The 19,474-nt window shown below is 38.2% G+C and overlaps 2 protein-coding genes and 1 non-coding gene across 3 annotated transcripts; 1 reads left to right on the top strand and 2 right to left on the bottom strand.

Moving 5' to 3' along the window:
• The first annotated feature begins 83 nt into the window (after positions 1-83).
• LOC130747342 (lysine-specific demethylase JMJ30) lies at positions 84-4,607 on the top strand. The gene is made up of 6 exons (XM_057600245.1): positions 84-672; positions 1,594-1,803; positions 2,877-3,011; positions 3,133-3,276; positions 3,783-3,875; positions 4,137-4,607. Exons 1-6 carry the CDS (start codon positions 190-192, stop codon positions 4,326-4,328), a joined length of 1,257 nt encoding a protein of 418 aa, XP_057456228.1. The 5' UTR covers positions 84-189; the 3' UTR covers positions 4,329-4,607.
• A 1,343-nt stretch (positions 4,608-5,950) lies between these two features.
• LOC130743019 (phosphatidylinositol N-acetylglucosaminyltransferase subunit P-like) lies at positions 5,951-7,858 on the bottom strand. Its single transcript, XM_057595129.1, has 3 exons — positions 7,537-7,858; positions 6,835-7,263; positions 5,951-6,681 (listed from the first exon to the last, which is right to left on the bottom strand). Exons 2-3 carry the CDS (start codon positions 7,217-7,219, stop codon positions 6,557-6,559), a joined length of 510 nt encoding a protein of 169 aa, XP_057451112.1. The 5' UTR covers positions 7,220-7,263; positions 7,537-7,858; the 3' UTR covers positions 5,951-6,556.
• Positions 7,731-7,812, bottom strand: TRNAS-GCU (transfer RNA serine (anticodon GCU)). Its single transcript has one exon. It is a non-coding gene; the product is annotated as a tRNA-Ser (tRNA).
• Positions 7,859-19,474: the final 11,616 nt, after the last annotated feature.

Raw genomic sequence — 19,474 nt, 5'->3', positions numbered from 1 at the left:
ATCTTTCCACCACTTATAATATGCGTATATTAATTAGTAATAAATACTACCATTAATGTTCTTGTCCTAAGATATTTCAAGAAATATCTATCTAGTGCTTCAAATATCTAAAGCACTTTTTGCACACTCAGACTTCACTTTTTAGTTGAGTCACCACCACATCTCTGAAAAAGTGCCTCGCCGCTGAACATGTCAACCACCACGGCGTCCGGCGGCGGATCTCCCTCCGACCACTTCGAAACGCCGATGCTGGACAAGGAGTCCCCTGCCCTCCTCCACACCATCTGCGAGCACGGCGGCTACGCCTACGTCAGCATGGCGGCGCTCGCGGCATCCGGCGACATTCGTGCGGCGGAGGCCGCAAGGGAGATGGCGTGGGAGCAGCTTCACTCGGGGCCGTGGCACTCGGTGCTGCCGGTGTGGCGCGACGCGTACTCGATGGCGTGTTTGCACGTGGCGAGGCACCACTACTGCAACGGCGAGTTCAAGGAGGCGCTTAGGGCTTTGGATATGGGGATCATCATGGGAGGGCCGCTCCTCAGAAAGGATTTGGACTCTGCCATTGAAAAGGTCTCGGAGAAAGCTTGGTGCGTTAGGGTTTCTGAAAGAAGCAATCAAGATTTTGGAAACTCTGAGCATCCACTCGTTGATCACGAGTTTGATGTTTCTAAGGTGAGCAATGCATTATTGTTGTTATTTTCATCCTTGATCAATCCATGTGTAGCTTGAATTTGATGAGCATCATTGTTGTTGCTGTTGTTTATTGCAGTAGTATCTATAATCTGAATGGTGAAGTTTCAGTAAATGTTGTTGTTAAATGGAAATGTCAGAATCAAACTATGTTTGTGTCTTATTTATTAGATCGCGATGCAAATCGTGAATCGCCAATTAATTTTAAGCTGTGACTTGTAAATTCTGTTGAATCATAAGATTTAGTTAGAAGTACAGTGATGCATGATATTTGATGTAATAATTTTAAAATAGAAATCATTAGCAAAACAAGTAAATGTAAGTTATTGTCACTAGTCAAAATGAAACCAGAGTAAAATATTGCCAAATAAGGTATGTAGAGGATGAGTAACTATCTGTGTGAAGTCCCTAGTGGCTGGCTGTGTGCAGACCCTATTTCAGAAGAATGAAAATAGAGCACTGAAATAATTTCAGGAGTTTTCTTTTCGTTTCTTTTCATCCAACAATTTAAGCTTATTTGACTAATAATTTCTTTGATGAGAATCAGTAAAAGAAAAGCATGAAATTTGATGACAAGTATTCATGTCAGTGAAACAAATTGCACTGGTTCATGTGATTGAAAGTCATTTGTTACATTGAATGGCTAACTTGTTGAATTGTATTGAACTGTGCTACTAAAATTATAAATTGTGTAAATCTAAAAACTACAGCTTGTGCCACCCTCATCTATGATACAAGATTGAATATTCACTGATGTTGGATTTTTAAGTTCTTTTTTTATGGTTACTCTAGTATACTTCTTTTTCCATGTTTAAGAAGTTAGGCCTGGCTAAGGTGATTCTGTTATGGCTACATTTCCGTTCTGGTCTATCTAACGTTTATGTTATAGCTTTTTAACACTAGGTGCTCCAACTTTTACCTGTTAAGTCACTTTCCTCTAAGCTTGTGGTGAAGAGGTCGTCGCTGTCATTGGAAAAGTTCTTGCAAGATCATTACCTGTCTGGCTCCCCAGTCATCATCAGTGATTGTATGTCTCACTGGCCAGCCAAGGCTAAATGGAATAATATGGATTACTTGCTTAGAGTTGCTGGTGACCGCACAGTTCCTGTTGAGGTGATTATTCTAGTCAATATATTTATAATTATATAGGATGGCGCCTCTTCTTCTTTGAATAATGAATTTAGAGAGATGAAGGTATCAAGACCAGAAGCATTTGTTTTGTTTCTTCCATTCACGGAGGAAAATATGGGTTGCTGGTTGATAATTTTTTTCTTGATGAGACTCAGATCCTTTGCACTAAACTTAATTCACCTTATCTTACTCCGGGGCCATGTATGTTCAGAAAGTTAAGTAGTTATCCAGTAATCTTCCGTAAACAACATTCTTACTTCTAGTTTGGGTAATTTATCAGGCAGTTTTAGTACAAAAAGTCAAGGTGTTAAACTGGAGAGAGAAGTATTGTGAATGTAGTAAAAAGTTTACGTTGGATATTGACGGACACAAACTTGTTACATTTAGGTTATATTGGCAATCTTCTCATTGTAACTTATATCTGGTCCCGTCTTTGTAAATTATTCCCTAAATTTAAGCAACCAAAATCATTCATCAACTAGGAAATCATTCACCTAGACATACTTTGATGCAATTAATCTATTTTTATTGCATCCTAATCCCTTCAAATATGTCAGATTTTACAGGCCTAAAAATTCTCTAAGTAGAAATCCTAAACTTTTGCCCTGGCATGCTTCGAGCAACTGAGTAAACAATTTTTTTTCTATGGTTGCTACAGTTTGTGAGTGAAGAGCCCCTCACTCCCCCATTTTATGTGATATTCCCTGATAGATTCCCACTTAGGGCTAAGTAGTTAAACTGAAATAGGAACTAGAAAATGAGATAAAACTTGGAAAAGTATATGATTCACATGATGAATTTTTCGTTGCTGTACCTCATGTCTTTTCATTATAATTTTGCATGATACCTCTAGTGCTCTTTGTATTTATGTCCCATTTACCTCATGGAAACTTTTTCTCCCAGCTCAAGGTTCTTGAAGTTGTTTAGCAGTGCAGGAAATTCAAACACAAAAAAAAGGAAAAAGCGGGGTGGAGTGGATCTTTTGTATGCGTTTTTTTCTATTTTCTTTTCAGATAAATATTGGAAAACCAGCGTAAGTGCATCATTCTTTGCAGGTTGGTAAGAACTATATATGTGCGGATTGGAAGCAAGAGCTAATTACATTTTCAGAGTTTCTTGAGCGGATAAAGTCTCACGGCTGTTCTCCTGGTGGTCCTACATATCTTGCTCAGCACCCATTATTTGATCAGGTATCTGTGATTTAGATTCAGTTACTGATACTATTGAATTGGCCGATAAATGAGCTATGTAAAGATATCCAGATTTATGATGTACTGCTTCTTTCAATTACTGATACCATTGAACTGGCAGATACATGAGCTACGGAAAGATATCCTTATTCCTGACTATTGTTTTACTGGCGGAGGTGAGCTAAGATCTCTCAATGCTTGGTTTGGTCCGGCTGGAACAGTAACCCCTTTACACCATGATCCACATCATAACATACTAGCTCAGGTAACTCAGTTGTATACATTTAATTGAACATTTGCAAAATAAAGCTATCTTTTACAATTTCCCCGCCCCTAAAAAAAACGAAAAAAGAAAAACCCTTCATTTAACTGTTGAAGTTAATTGTGGCCCTTCTCTTTTGAGCCTGTATAAATAGTTATTTTTTAAAATAAACAAGGAGGATCCATGTGTCTAACTTTTAGCAATATATTGTGGAGACAGCATTTCATGCTTCTTAGCTAGAGTACAGTTGTATTATGATCGATTTTACTCTTCTTTTTAGCTGGCAACCTGGTGTGCAATTATTAAAGCACATCCAGCCAGACAAATAATAAAGTTTAGATTCACCAATTAATATGGCTTTCAGTCTTGTTCTTTAAATTGTTTAAAGAATGTTGTATACAATATACAATTACTGGTGTAGAGAGTTGCTTCAACATATCATGCAATGGATTTCTGTGCATCATGAAATAATATATTTGACTCATTGATTGTCCTTTTCATACTTCCAGGTTGTTGGGAAAAAATACATTAGGCTTTATTCAGCATCTTTGTCTGATGAACTTTTCCCCTACTCGGAGACCATGCTTTGCAACTCCAGCCAGGTATTTAGTTTTTTTGACTGTATGATTGAATAACTTCTTGTACAGTCTACTTATGGTTTTGGATGGAAGCATACCATCCAACATGAAAAACGTTAGGGAAGAACTCATTTTCTGCGCAATCCAACTCAACTCTCAACCGAACAGAGTTTCTGCCTAGATCTTCCTAGGGAGAAGTGTTTATTTTGTTTGTATTTATTTATTAATTACTTCCGATATTTGAAATCTATCAACTTGTTGACTGTATATTTCTGTTTTTTGAAGGTTGATTTAGATGACGTAGATGAGAGCAAGTTTCCTAAGGTGCAAGACCTGGAGTTTGTAGACTGTATTTTGGAGGAAGGGGAAATGTTATACATTCCACCAAAATGGTGGCACTATGTGCGGTCTTTAACTACCAGTTTATCAGTCAGCTTTTGGTGGAGCAGCGAGGATGAAAGTTCAGCTGCATCCTAACGTCGCATCTATGTGATGTTTACATTTTCTTCTTTCATGGTGGAGAACTAAGCATGTTCTAGTAGCGTTGCTAATACCTCTGTGCCAGGTCATTTTATTTCCCAATGATTGTTGAGCACTCTTGCATGATTATCATTTTTGGCGCTTGTTGCCATCATTATAAACTAATGTAAAAGGAAAATGTGCAATTTAGAGCTGTTGAGGCAGCCATTTGCATATTTGATGCACTTAATTTCTGATCATTTAAGTTTTATGAAACCGAACAGTGAACTTATCTGATGCTCTGTTTTGTTTTTATTTATATTTATATTTGCAGCCGCTTGTAACCTTAGCAAAATCATTCATGATTTGATCATTTGACTAGGTTGTTTCTACGAGTGTGCAGTTGTCGATTTCGGTCTCAGACCCAAAATTTCAAACCGAAGTCTTATAAATGTGATTCATATTTTTTTATCATTCGCGGCAAGGGGTCAAATTGGGGTACTTGGTAGTTCGGGTGGACAGGTTCTCAAGTGGGTTGATGCGGCTTAACCCCTTTTAACCCAACATTGGGCTATGCTGAATTTTTAGACTTAGATAAAAAAAATTGGGCCAAAATAGACAAAGAAAGTAAGTAGAAGAAAAGTAAGAAATAGTTTAATCGGGCATAATAGGGGATACAATAATACTAGAATGCTATAAGAACAAACTCTAGTAGGTTGATGTTGGGAACAACGTTGAAAGAGATTGCGGGTGGATCAATGGGAGGGTGAAAGAAATGGAAGATGCAATGATGCTATTACATAAGGTGATAAATTATATGTTTAGATATACGGTGAAAAATAATAGTGAATGACTACAAAAGCTGAAGAAAGTTACTTTTGTCTACTATGATTTTTGGCTTACCATAGTATTTTAATGAGTACATTATTGGAGGATTAAGAGCTCAATTGCATGGATAGAAGCATGAATACGAGTAATTTATTTCAAGATTGGGAGGTATGATGATCCGAGGATCAGTTTTGAGCGTGTGATGAAGTTGAAACCGAGCGAAGGATGGAATTTGTGTTCTTTGGAGTTGTTTTGAACTAGATTTTTGCTTGGTATGTGTGCAACTATTCAAGATATCAGTTAATTAAGTTTCAAATCTTTGAAAAAAAATCAGTTGTAGCTTTCCTTCAAGTCTCCTCCGACCACCCCCGAAGGAGGCTTCTATCTCCAGAGGGGGGGTGGGGGGCTTCTTTCCTAGTTTTCTCCTATGAATGGGGTTTTTACTCTTACTAGTGGGTCATTCTCTCAAGGATTTTTCTTCCCCCCTCCAACCACCCTCCTCAATCAGTGTCCATCTGCCACCACTACCTCTTGCATCTCCTTCCCACAACCACTTCATCTCCTTCCCCTTTCCATGCTTTCCCCTCTGTTCTTCTGGCTTTTTCCTCGACCTCATTCCCATCATTACCTCCATCTCTTCCTTTCCACTCCACCAAGCAACTTTGGATGGTAATTATTAATCTCTTCATTTCCATTTTTAATTTATATACTAATTATAATTTTGTTTAAAAAACTGTTGTTCGTATTGTTTAAAGTTACAACGATATTTTTTTAAAAAAATGAATCACTTAACTACCACACTGCACACTAGACCCATTGAAAAACAAGTCCATGGTCCTGCAAATAAATCAATTGCATATCTACAAGTTTTGTGTGATTTTTTTCAATTGTAACGGGGGTGCTATTCTATGTGTTAAAGATGCGGCCCTCAGTTTTGTTAAAGATGCAAGTACTTAATTCTTGAACATTATTTTTTTCTTAGAAAGATAATTTGCAAATGTTTAAAAGAAAGAGTCATGCCCTCAATGTTGTTCACAAGTGTGCTCTGCCTGTGGATGAAGGCGGTTCGTGCGGTCAACAATGAGCTCTGTCAGCCGTGTGCGTTGGTGCGATATGTTAGCATGGTGGTCGTTGGTGCAGATTCGGCTTAGCAGACTCATATAGAACCGATGGTGGTTCAAACTGTGCAAAATACCAGTCTACTCCTTTAGATACTACTTAAATCGAGAAGACGATGTCCTCAAAGCAGCTGAAGTGTTTTGATGGAAGGAAATAGAATCAATCATTCTCTAACAAGACCAACTCAATCTCTTGTCTAATAGCTATAACCTCTCAATGTAATGTGGGAGAATCTATTAGCAGCACCCGTTGCTGTTTGGCAGCAACTCCCAGCATACTATTGGAGTTAAGTTTGATCGTTAGGCCGCACTATTGAACATAGCATCATTGATTCTGTCGATACCAATATCAGATATAGGATCGATGGGCTTCTCCTCTCCCTCTAGCGAGCAATCAAGACTCAGAGGATCCCTACTGAATTCATCTGAACAAATATATATCCATATCAGTAATCAAAAAACTTCAACTAACAAACAATGCACTAGATCCTGAACACATGTGCAGGAAGCATATGAAGTAATCTAGCAATCGAAATTCACCACACCACTATCACCAAAGAATTGAGTAGCAAACTCACCAAAAACTGTGTATATAGATGCAGGAGAAGGAGTTGAAATGAAGTTAAGACCAATGTAGAATCCAAGCATTAATACAATGGTGACCATGACATAAGTTGGTACTGCCAGAGCCCAATATCTGCTAGGATAGTAAGTGATGCCAATAGAATGTAGCCATGATTCTGGAACATATGCCCATATGAAGAAAATAACTGAAGCAACAATAGTGCTAATGGATCCTACAAAACCATAAACTTCAGAAGGCTTAGGGCCATGATCACCGGACAATCCGAAGCCAGAGGTTTTGTTGTCAACTGGGTCAGGAAAGGATGTATAATTTGCCCTCCGCTGTCTTGACAAACTGAGCGTTCTTCTTGGACTGTTGACAGAGTGGGGACTTTCCATGATGTCACTTGACTTCCCCTCAATTACAATCACCAGAAAAATACCTGAACCAGCAGACAAATCATGTAAACACTGTTTATTTTTTTTTGTCTTGACCAAAGTATCCCACAGCCGACAGCCGTGAGACTAATCCCTCGTCCCGCGGTCAAAACACTTTATTTTGATTATCAAAATTAACCACATGTACAGATATTAATGGAAAACGGAAAACAGTTATAATCTTGTTCCATTTTCTAGGTTTGTATCGCCTCAAAAGTAACAACAACAACAACGTTGAAATGGAGCATTAGAAGAAAATTGAAGTGAAGGGATGTTACCAAGCAAGCAAGCTCCTTGTGAATGGGAAGCCTCTGTTGCTGTCTGTTGTGGCGGTTATCGATCTTCAGCTACGAAATGGGGATGGGGAAGCTGAACCCTGAAATAGTTATTGAAAAAAATAAAAAAGAGCGAAATTATAAATGAAGAAAATAGCGAAATTAAAAATAAAAAAAAAAAAAAAAAAAAGCAAAAACGTCGCCTGAGAGATTCGAACTCTCGCGGGGAAACCCCATGTACTTAGCAGGCACACGCCTTAACCACTCGGCCAAAGCGACGATCTTGTTGATTGTTACTCTGAATAAATACATGCCCTTATCCTCTGCTCCATTTATAGCTCACCTTTGTCTGAACCAGAAATGAGAGGAACTTGGGCCAAGCCATGTTACCTCTTTGTTTTTTTAAATCCATGTTACCTCTTCAAGTTGAAGTTTCATGTTTTTTTTTTAGTTCCACTTATATTATTATATTATTATATGATGATTTCGAGAACCATGGAGCCGAGGGAAATATGTAGAATGAAATGGGGCGGTCGTGCCCAAGAGAAAAAATTTCTTAGTAAAATAATATTGAAACTAGTGTTTTTTACCCGCGCGTTGCACGGGAAATTTGTCTATTGTGTTTGATACATCGATCAATATTTTAAACTATAATAATTTTAAGATACTAAGAATGTAAGAACAATCATAATAAAGATGCAGATATTTAAAGAGCATAAATTTAGACACTCAATTCTAGTGTTTTGTAAGCATACATTGAATTAACTAATATAAAAATTTTGAAAAACACAGGAGTTAATATGCCAAAATCTTTAAGTTTTGCATATGTGAGGTATAACTGAATTTTGTTTGCGAAGATGTATACTTGACATAACATATAGGGTGTTGTTTTTGTGGTTTAGATATGTAAGTATACATAAATATATAATTATTGTTTAAATTATTAAAATTACACTTAAGTTATAGGAAAATGAAATTATATTTTTTTTAACTCGTACAAATTTTCATTTTTCATGTAAAATGTTCCTCCCCGTGACATCTCGTAACTCTAATATGTTAGCACTAATAAATTTAGGTCATAAATTTATAGTACATATGTATTTGATCTTTAAGTTCTTGTTTGAATTGTCAAGAGCCTCTCTTGGTGGTTCAAGGAGGGGACCTTCAAGACCCTTTAAAATAAAAGCAACTTCATTGGTCAATGTTGAAAAATGGCAAAGTTTCCTCTTTGGTGAAGAATCCACCAAATTCTTATTGGCCGGACCAATTTTCCCAATGCTTCAAAGATTGAGTCATACCTCCTAGAGTTTGAAATAAGGTGGTTAGTTAAGCTTAAATATCACCCAAAAGCAAACCTAGAGTTTGATATATGAAAAAACTGAAATATCACTTTTCACAGGGCATGGCCTCAAATAAACCATTTCTCAAAAGTTGTTATAAAACAAAACCTTAAATCTCAATCAAATATTCACACTCAGATCGAATACATTCAATAATTTTTTTCCACAACAACTAACTACGACAGATGATTCATACAATTGAATAAAACTATAACTCCCCATGGGTATTTTTTTTACCGAGTAATTTGAACAAAAATGAATGTAGACTATAGAGTTTATATTGATTTATGAATTTAAATTCCATTTAAAAAATTATTAAGAAATATTTATCTTTCTAGAAACTCTGTTGGTTCTTATAACCTTCTAAATTTATGCTTCATCTTATATTGGCAATCTCTGTCTAGTAAGCACCAAATATAAGCATATATTTAAAATTAACTAAATTCATTCTCAAACAAAATCCAAAATGGAAGCACCGACTATTGGATTATTGGTACAAAAGAATCTAATGGAAGCATGTATACATTACTAGTATTGTTCCTACAATTTTAAAAATCTTTGAGAGCATCCTGTGTGAAGGAAACCTCATAACATTTCCCTGCCATGTATCTCATTCACAACAACCTGTATACAACAGAACCAATAATGGTAAGCATGGAGATTCTAACATGCTGATATAGAAATAAGTTAAAAAGTTTTTTGAAATGATGCACTATTTTGATATTTCCAGTTGAATTGGTATGTTTTCGAGGACAACTAATTCTGCCTAAGGAAAAACTTTCATATGATATGTAAATAAGTAACACAAGAAAGGGGGGGTTTGAATTGTGTTCTTAAAAATTACTTGTTAAAACTTTAGTTCATGAAAAGAAGATAAGTTCTTAAGAAAATTGTTCTGGTGACTTTTCAAAAACTGTTTAGTGCAGCGGAAGTAAGTAAATGAAGCAGAACGATCAGCACACAGGAATTTATACTGGTTCACCCTAAACGATTGGGCTACGTCCAGTACTTGGCCACCACCAAGATTTTCACTAGCAAGTATCAAGGACTTCTCCAATACAAGTATTAGACAGGACTTCTCCAAGTATTATCACGGACTTCTCCAAGTATTGTACAGGACTCCTCCTAGTATTATCACGGACTTCTCCAAGTATTGTACAGGACTCCTCCCACAATCAACAAGATTGTTTGGCTCTACAAGAAATCTCTTCTCAAAAGAGTTGGTGTAGACAATTTATGGCACTGGAACTCTCAGGTGTTTTGGGTTCTGAAAGGACGTTGGAACACACAGGAGTTCAGAATCTAAGAGAGAAGTAAGAGAAGAGGTTTGACTCTTTTAAGGTTTGGTATTCTCTCTTGATTTAGCAGAGGTATGAGATCGGATTTGACTCTTAGGAAATCTGCTGTGAGCTTTTAATGCTTTGAAGAATGTTTTGATTAATTGCTCTGAGTTCTTTCTTTTCTTGCAATAAATTTTTCTCTTCTTCTTCAATCTTCAGATATGTCCTTTATATATGATCTTGCTAGTTGTGTAGCCGTTGAGACACAAAATCTGGCCGTTGTTTGTAGCCGTTGTGAGTGTCATCTAACCATTGATTCAAATCTCCGGTTGGTAGCTTCATTAAATGCATGCTGCTGTTCAAAGCTATCATTTAGCCAAAAAGGTGTACTTTGTCAGCTAGTAGGTGGCGATAGCTTTGGGCTACTTTGCAGAAGAGAGACATTTTGGAAAAGTGATGTTGACGTGTTGTCATTTTTCCTCTTCATTGGTCATCGAGACTTCTCTCTTCAAAAGTAAATCAGTTTGCACGTGACCAGATTAGTTTCCTTCTGACTAAAGCATGGGGCAAATAGTTGAGATACAATTTTGACTTTCCCGCTCAAAGGCATCTTCTGAAATTCTGAGGTATGACGTGGCATGAAACGATACAGAATAAGTGTCTTCCTTGTTTACTGGACGATGCGGTCATATCTTGCGTAGACTTCTTTTTCCTTATAAGGCTTAGACATATTTGTTGAAGCATGCGACCTTATAATATATATTTCCTGAAAAATGTCATTAACATCTGGAATTAGATTTTAGTAGAGAAAAGTATTTATAAAAATTGTTAGGATCAAAATAAGATTGAAACACGTTGTAACACGTTTGAACTTAACAATCTCCCCCTTTTTGATAATGACAATTTTTATTGAAAAGGATAATGATCAAGAGTAAAAAGAATTTATGCTCCCCCTAAATTGGGTAAGATAAATGTTAAAAACAACTTATTCAAAACATATTACTCCCCCTGAGTTGTATAAAACTTTGGTGCTAGGTTAAGGAAACAACCTTGAACTTGATCTTAACTTTTCTATAATTCCTAATTCCTATTTTCTCCCCCTTTGGCATTATTAAAAAGAAAGAGAAAAGAATGTAGTAGAGAGGTATAATATGCATAGTAAACATGGCAAACGTTAGTTATAAAACGATAAGCATGATGGAACGATAATATATGCATAATCAGTGAACAATTGTCTGAAAACATAAAAGTAAATGCGAATTGTTCAGGATAGAGAGTTGGCCATTAGCCAAAGCGTGTCAGCAACTGATCGATTTTCTGGGCAAGAGTCATGAACTGCTGGTTGATGTGGTCACGGTGGTCTTCAAAGTCTTCTCTGGTGACAAATTGAGTCGCCAAGACTTGAGCACTTGAGCTTCCACCTTCAGTCTTGAAATCAGCTTGAAGTCCCTCAAATTCATCTTCTTCTTTTCCATCAGCAGAACTGTTCAGTTGTGACTCTGTATCTTCTGCTTCTTCAAGCATCTTCTCCTTTCCTTTGTCAGCGTTGGCTTTCTTAGAATGAGAAACAACTTCAGGAATGTGAGTGGGTAGGAGTACAAACACCCAAGTTCCAAATTTCAGTGAGAGCGCGGAGGTCCGATTCATGAGAGAATATGGCAGAGTACCAACATATCCCTCAGAGACACTCAATTTCCAGAACTCTGGATCAGGAACTTTGCAAGCGTGAAGTTGGAACAAGTAGTTGTCACCCTCTTGTCGTTTCCATGTGGCGGTGAGCTGATTGCTTGAAGACTTGTCAATCTTTCTTGCCAGAAGGTTCAGGTGGCTTTTGAACGATCTCTTGGTAGTCCTCAAGGTGCGTCTGCGTTGGATAGCAGAGGACACTTGCGTCTGAAGGCGCCTCTTTCTTGCTTGAGAAAAATAGAGAACAGTACCGGATCTGCTTGCCTTCTTAGTGCTTGCTTCCGTGAACGGTTTGAGAGTAGAAGTCATATGCTCATCAGCAATCAATGACTTAGGCAAAGATTGAGCAAGTTGGAATGCAGAGGCATTCTCTTGTGCAACGACAGTTTGGTCAGTGATGAAAGCAGTGTTCATGGTAGAGTTTGGTTGAGATGTGAGTGGTTCATTTGTTGTTTCAGTCAAGGGTTCATTGAGGTTTGTGTTTGGTGGGAGTTTTGGCAATGGTTCAATGTGGTGTTGTGAATGTGTTGGAGAGGAGTGTGGTGTTTGAGTATTGTCAACAAACAGTGAATCCAGAAATTCTTTGTTGGACATTTCAGAAGGAATTTCTTGATAAGGTAAGACAGAGTTTGCTAACCTTGTGTGAAGGACAATGTCCTCATCAAAGAAGGGCTCCTCAGGTTCAGCAGAGAGAATCTTTCTTTTCTGATATGCAGGTTGTGGTTCAACAGTAACTTGAGGTTCTTCAAATTGCTTCCTCAATCTCTTTAGCTTTTTGGGTTCAGCCTTCTTGACAGGCGAAGAACCTTTTCCTGATCTGGTTCTTGAAGCGATGGGGTTGGATTGAGACTGCAATGGTTCACCACTCTTCACAATCTTGATTCAAACAGACTGTTCTTCCTCGTCCTCAGGGAACGGTGCGATGAGGAGAGATGCAGGAACAGTTCTCTTGGACGGTTCCTTCTTTGACACATCGGACAGTTCTGTCAGATTTTTCTTCCTTGTCTGGACAGTCTGTTCAGCAGATACCTTTTCTTTTCCTTTGGTGGTTTTCCTTGTTCTGGGCAAGAATTCTTCAGGAACTTCAGAGGCATCAAAGGGAATGTTCATTTTGCTCACATCTCCCAACCTGATCGGTGAAGGAAAGATCACATCTTCATTCAAGCGATCCTCTGATTCCAGAAACTCTTTGATAATACCTTTCTTTTCGAAAATGACGGTCAGCAGCGAGCCAAAAGGAAGGTATCCTTGGCTTTTCTCCAGATAGTTGATCAAGTAGTTCCACATCAAGTGTGCAGGGTTAATTTTCACTATTTTCAAGATCTTGTACAATGCGTACCTTGCATGCGCATTTACATAATTTCTTGCACCATCCTTTGGTAAGATAACCTTGCTAATCACAGCATTGTTGAACTTTACATCATCAATGAGATTGCCCACTTCCACAGTCAGTGGTTCCTCTTGGTTCTTCCAAATGCACTTCCAGTCATCAACTTTTGCAAACCAATTTGGGGAATATTTTTCACCAACTTCCAACTTCACATTCAGTGCTTCAGCCATGTCGTTGAGAGTCACTGAGATGATCTTGTCATTTACTTTGGACTTAATGACTTGTCTGTGATTTATCACAACGGCACAGTCATAAAATTCCTTTACCAAAGGCACATACACTTCGCGCTGAGCCATGGTGTACACCGTCTCCCAGTCCTGATGAAGTAAGTCTGCAAGCCCAGCCATCTTCACGAAGGCAAACACCTTCAGATCAAAGTACCTTGGGGACACAAGAGAGTTGTCACCCAGTTTCTCAGTTTTCACGGCTCCAACCTCCTTGAGTTGAACAGAGCGTTGGCGGTTGATCCTCTCTGATCTCCTCTGGATGATCTCCATTTCTTCAGCAGAGTAAGGTGTTTTACCACCTTTCTTGGATGGGGCCTTAGATTTGGAAGGGGCTTTGGAAGAGGTAGCAAGAACTCCGGCCATTTGGGAATGAGAGGAAGTTTCAGAGGAGGCTTAGGGTTTCTTTACTTGGAAGAGAGAGAGAGTAAGTGTCAAATGAAGTGAGGTGAAAGAGAGAGAAGGAAATCTTTTGGATATATTTGATTTGGAATAAGGAATGGCAGTTTTGGGTGGTGTGCAGATGGCGGTTTTCTTTTCATGAGAGAGAAACTATTAAACAATTGAGCAGTTGAGACCACGCGCGTTAAAAGTAAGAGAGATAACTGCTTCGCATTTAATGTGATGAGACCTTTCAAAGTTCACTGTTGTAGCACGTGCAGGAGTAATGATGCTTGAACTAAACAATGTCTTTGCCAGCTGTTAACCAAACGATATAGATTTCCTGAGAGCAACTTTATTGAACAGAGAGTTGTTGAACGATTTGATCTACTGGTTGAACAGTGAGGAGACAGAACAGTGCGGATGTTCTTCGAAGAACGAAACCTGCAAGATAGAAGCCTTTGTTTCCATACCTTTTATTGAGCAGAGTGCATATTTATCCTTGTTCTTAGATCTGAGAATCTGCCTTCTAAAAGAGGTTTCGTGAGTATGTCAGCAAGTTGATCTTCTGTGTGTATATGAGATATATCAATGTTTCCCTTTGCCACAAGGTCTCTAATGAAATGATGTTTGATCTCAATGTGCTTTGTTCTTGAATGCTGAACTGGGTTCTTGGCAATATTGATAGCACTTGTGTTATCACATAAAAGAGGTATCTTGTTTTCATGAATGTTGTAATCCTCAAGTTGATGCTTTATCCATAGGAGTTGTGTACAACAAGAGCTTGCTGCCACATATTCAGCTTCAGCAGTGGATAAGGAAATAGTGCTTTGACGTTTACTTGTCCAGGATACTAAGCAGTTTCCCAGAAAGTGACATCCTCCACTAGTGCTTTTCCGTTCAACTCGATCACCAGCATAATCCGCATCACAAAATCCTTTCAACCTGAAATCTTCACCTTTCTCATATAATAGACCAAGATTAGCAGTACCAATTAAATATCTAAAGATTCGCTTAACAGCACTAAGATGAGATTGCTGTGGGTTTACCTGAAACCTTGCACATAGACAAACACTAAACATTATGTCTGGTCTGCTGGACGTTAAATAAAGAAGTGAACCAATCATCCCTCTGTACGATGTTGGGTCAACTGGTGAGCTTTCATCACTTTTGTCCAGAACAGTGTTGGGATACATAGGAGTACTCATCTCATTTGACTTGTGCATGTTGTATTTCTTGAGCATATCCTTTATGTACTTGGACTGATGTATGAAGATCTTGTCTTTCTCTGTCTTGATTTGAAGTCCCAGAAAGAATTTCAGTTCTCCCATCATACTCATTTCAAATTCACTTTGCATGAGAGTAGAAAATTCTTTACACAGTTTATCGCTAGTTGCACCGAAGATGATATCATCAACATACAATTGTACAAGGATGTAGTCGTCCTTCAATTGCTTCCTGAAGAGGGTGTTGTCAATCTTTCCTCTTGAAAAACCATTCATCATGAGAAAGTTGCTTAGACGATCATACCAAGCCCTTGGGGCTTGTTTTAAACCGTACAGAGCTTTCTTCAACCTGTACACGTAGTCTGGAGTGGATGGTTCTTCAAAGCCTGGAGGTTGCTTCACATAGACTTCCTCTTCAATTACTCCGTTCAGAAAGGCGCTTTTGACATCCATTTGATATAGCTTGATGGAATGTTGACATGCAAAAGCTAGGAGTATCCTTATTGCTTCAATTCTTGCAACTGGTGCGAACGTTTCAGTGTAGTCAATTCCTTCTTGTTGGTTGTAACCTTGTGCTACTAGTCTCGCTTTGTTTCTAGTGACTTTCCCGTTTTCATCCATCTTGTTTCTGAAGACCCATTTAGTACCAATGATAGATTTTCCAGTTGGTCTTGGAACTAGGGTCCATACTTGACTTCTTTCAAATTGATTTAGTTCTTCTTGCATAGCCAGAATCCATCCTTCATCTTGTAGAGCCTCTTCAACGTTCTTTGGTTCAATCTCTGAGATGAATGCGCTGTTTGATTCTTCTCTGAATGCTGATCTTGTCTTTACTCTTTCTGATACACTTCCAATGATTTGCTCTGGTGGATGATCACTTCTGTACTTCCACTCCTTTGGAAGTGAGATTCCGCTTGAAGTCATGACTTGGTCAGACTGTTCAGGAATAGTACCAAGAGGTGACGGAGATTGATCTTCATGAACTGATTCTGATGGTTGAGCTCTTGTTGTGTCGTCATCTGCTTCATCATGATCTGATAGGTCTAGATTGAGAAAATCTCTTTCTAAACGGTCAACGGCCTTGATTGAACTATCATCGAACTTGACATTGATAGATTCTTCAACAACTTTTGTTCTTGAGTTGTAAACTCTATAGGCTTTGGAGTGAGAAGAATATCCAAGGAGAATTCCTTGATCAGACTTATTGTCAAATTTTCCGATGTTGTCCTTGGTGTTGAGAATGTAACACTTGCATCCAAATGGATGAAAGTACGATACAGTTGGCTTTCTATCTTTCCATAGTTCATATGGAGTCTTTTTCAACATGGGTCGCATAGATATTCTATTCTGAATGTAGCATGCAGTTTCAATAGCTTCAGCCCAGAAATACTTTGGTAGGGAAGTTTCACTGAGCATTGTCCTTGCCATTTCTTGAAGTGATCTGTTCTTCCGTTCAGCTACACCGTTTTGCTGTGGTGTCCTTGGAGCTGAGAACTGATGGCTGATACCTTCTTGTGCACAGAATTTTTCAAAATCTTCATTCACAAACTCTCCTCCTCTGTCACTGCGAATGGCTGTGATGCAGTAGCCCTTTTCATTTTGAACTCTTTTACTGAAGATCTTGAATGCTTGGAATGTTTCATCCTTGCTTCTTAGGAAGTAGACCCAACAGAATCTTGTGTAGTCATCGATAATGACAAAACAAAATCTTTTTCCAGAAACACTAGCTACCCTAGTGGGACCAAACAAATCCATATGTAAGAGGTCCAGAGGTTTGCTAGTACTGACAAAGTTTTTAGCACGACAGGAGGTACGATGCTGTTTGCTTTGAGTACATGCAGAACATGTAGCATCAGATTTAATAGATAGTTTTGGCAAACCACGTACTAAGTCATTACTTATGATTTTAGTAATGGTCCTTAAGGATGCATGCCCTAGCTTCCTATGCCAAAGCCATGTATTATCCTCTGATGATACTAGACAAGTTACATTTTGATTTGCTAGGTTTTCCAAGTTCGTCTTATATAGATTCCCTTGTCTCTGAGCTTCAAAGATGATTTTGTCATCGGAATCAGTAACACTACACTTCACTTTATTAAAGGAAACAGTGAATCCACTATCACATAATTGACTTATGCTAAGTAGATTATGTTTTAACCCTTCAACTAATAAGACATTATTAATTACTGGAAGAGGTTCCTTACCAACAGTACCTTCTCCAACAATGAATCCTTTTTGATTTCCACCAAAGGTTACACATCCACCATCAGATCTAACTCGAATCTTGGGGAACATAGACTTTTCTCCCGTCATATGACGCGAGCATCCACTGTCCAGGTACCATTGTTGGCGTTTCCTTCGTTCTGTTAAGTAAATCTGCAACAGGAATTATTGATTTCTTAGGTACCCAGATTTTCTTGGGTCCTATAGGGTTAGTTGCACGCTTGGGAGGAATCTTCTTCTCATAGAAGATTTTCTTTCCTTCCCTTTCTATTGAACAGTTCACAACAAATTTAGATTCACTATCAATAGAAGAAGTAAACGATATATCAGACATGGTTTCATTAGACGGTTCACTGCTGTCAAAACCCAGACCACTTTTATCATATAAGTCTCTACTGTTTCCACATAGTTTAACTAAGTTGTCATGCCCTATTGTGAAGGTAGATAAATCATCAATCAAAACTTTGATTCTTTTCTTTAAAGCAGATACTTCCATTGTGGAGTCTTGTTTCTTTAAAAACTCATTTTCAAGAATAATGGAATATTTTTCTTTTAAAACTTTCTCATGTTCTTTTTGCAACTTGGAAAACTGTTTCTTCAGGTTCTTGTATTTTTCAGATAAAGTGTAAGAATGTTCAAGCAGTTCATTAAACTCTTCTTCAAGGTTTTCAGATCTTACCTCATCATCTTCATCATCATCTGATCCATCTACTGAAGCCATGAGAGCGAATAGAGATTCTTCATCTTCTTCTTCCTCGTCATCTTCAGAGTTGTTCTCAGAATCATCCCAGCCAGTTACTAGAGCTTTCTTCTTCTTGTAGAATGGTTTCCTGACAGGCTTTTTAGCTAGTCTAGGACAGTCTGGTTTGATGTGACCTGGCTTTTTGCATTCGAAACATGTAATGTTGCTTTTGTCTGCAGTTGAGGTGCTTTCACCTTTGTGTGGAAAGGATTTCTTTTTCTGACTTGATTCTCTTTTGTTGTCCTTCTTCAGGCCTTTTCCTCTTTGTTGTTTGATCCACATCTTTTTGAACTTTCTGTTGAACCGTGCTTGCTCATCATCGGACAGTTCTTCTGAGGAATCTTCTTCATCAGACATTTCTTTCGTCTGACTGTTTTTGGAGATGTTAGCTTTGAAGGCGATGCTTTTCTGCTTCTTTAGGCTTTCATCTTGAGAAAGTTCAATCTCATGAACCTTCAGAGATCCCAGGAGATCTTCAAGTTTTAGTGTGCTAAGATCTCTTGCTTCTTGGATAGCAGTAACTTTGGGTCTCCATCTTTTAGGAAGGCACCTCAGTATTTTTGTGATTTGATCAATGTGTGCGTATGTGCGATCGAGATTTCGAAGACCATTGATAATGGTTTGAAATCTTGCGAACATTTCATCAATGGTTTCATTTTCCTTCATTTTGAAGGTTTCATATTCAGCCACTAGTAAACTTACTTTGGCTTGACGTACATTTGCTGTACCTTCATAGGCAAGCCCTAGAGCTTCCCATACTTCTTTGGCAGTTGCGAGTCCATCAACTTTGTCCAACTGAGCTTTGCTTAAGGCACATAAGAGAAATAGTTTTGCCTTTGAATTGAGTTGATAGTCTTTGCGTTGAGCTTCTGTCAGCTGATCTTTCTTGATGGGTTCACCAGCGTCATCTTTATAGACGATGTTGCCATTTTCAATGATATCCCACAACTTGTAGCTTGAGGATTCTATGAAAAGTTGCATGTGCGTCTTCCAGTAGGGATATTCGGTTCCATCAAAGAAAGGAGGCTTGTTGGTGGATGAGCCCGTAGCGATAGCTTGATCTTCTGCCATGGATCTTTACTCTACACCTGTTAAGATGTTAGTTCTAGAGCCTAAGCTCTGATGCCAATTGATATGTAAATAAGTAACACAAGAAAGGGGGGGTTTGAATTGTGTTCTTAAAAATTACTTGTTAAAACTTTAGTTCATGAAAAGAAGATAAGTTCTTAAGAAAATTGTTCTGGTGACTTTTCAAAAACTGTTTAGTGCAGCGGAAGTAAGTAAATGAAGCAGAACGATCAGCACACAGGAATTTATACTGGTTCACCCTAAACGATTGGGCTACGTCCAGTACTTGGCCACCACCAAGATTTTCACTAGCAAGTATCAAGGACTTCTCCAATACAAGTATTAGACAGGACTTCTCCAAGTATTATCACGGACTTCTCC

The sequence above is a fragment of the Lotus japonicus genome, chromosome 3, assembly GCF_012489685.1.
Source record: "Lotus japonicus ecotype B-129 chromosome 3, LjGifu_v1.2".
Lineage (NCBI taxonomy): Eukaryota > Viridiplantae > Streptophyta > Magnoliopsida > Fabales > Fabaceae > Lotus > Lotus japonicus.
The sequence above is the reverse complement of the archived record's forward strand: the minus strand, read 5'-3'. Positions and strand labels throughout refer to the sequence as shown.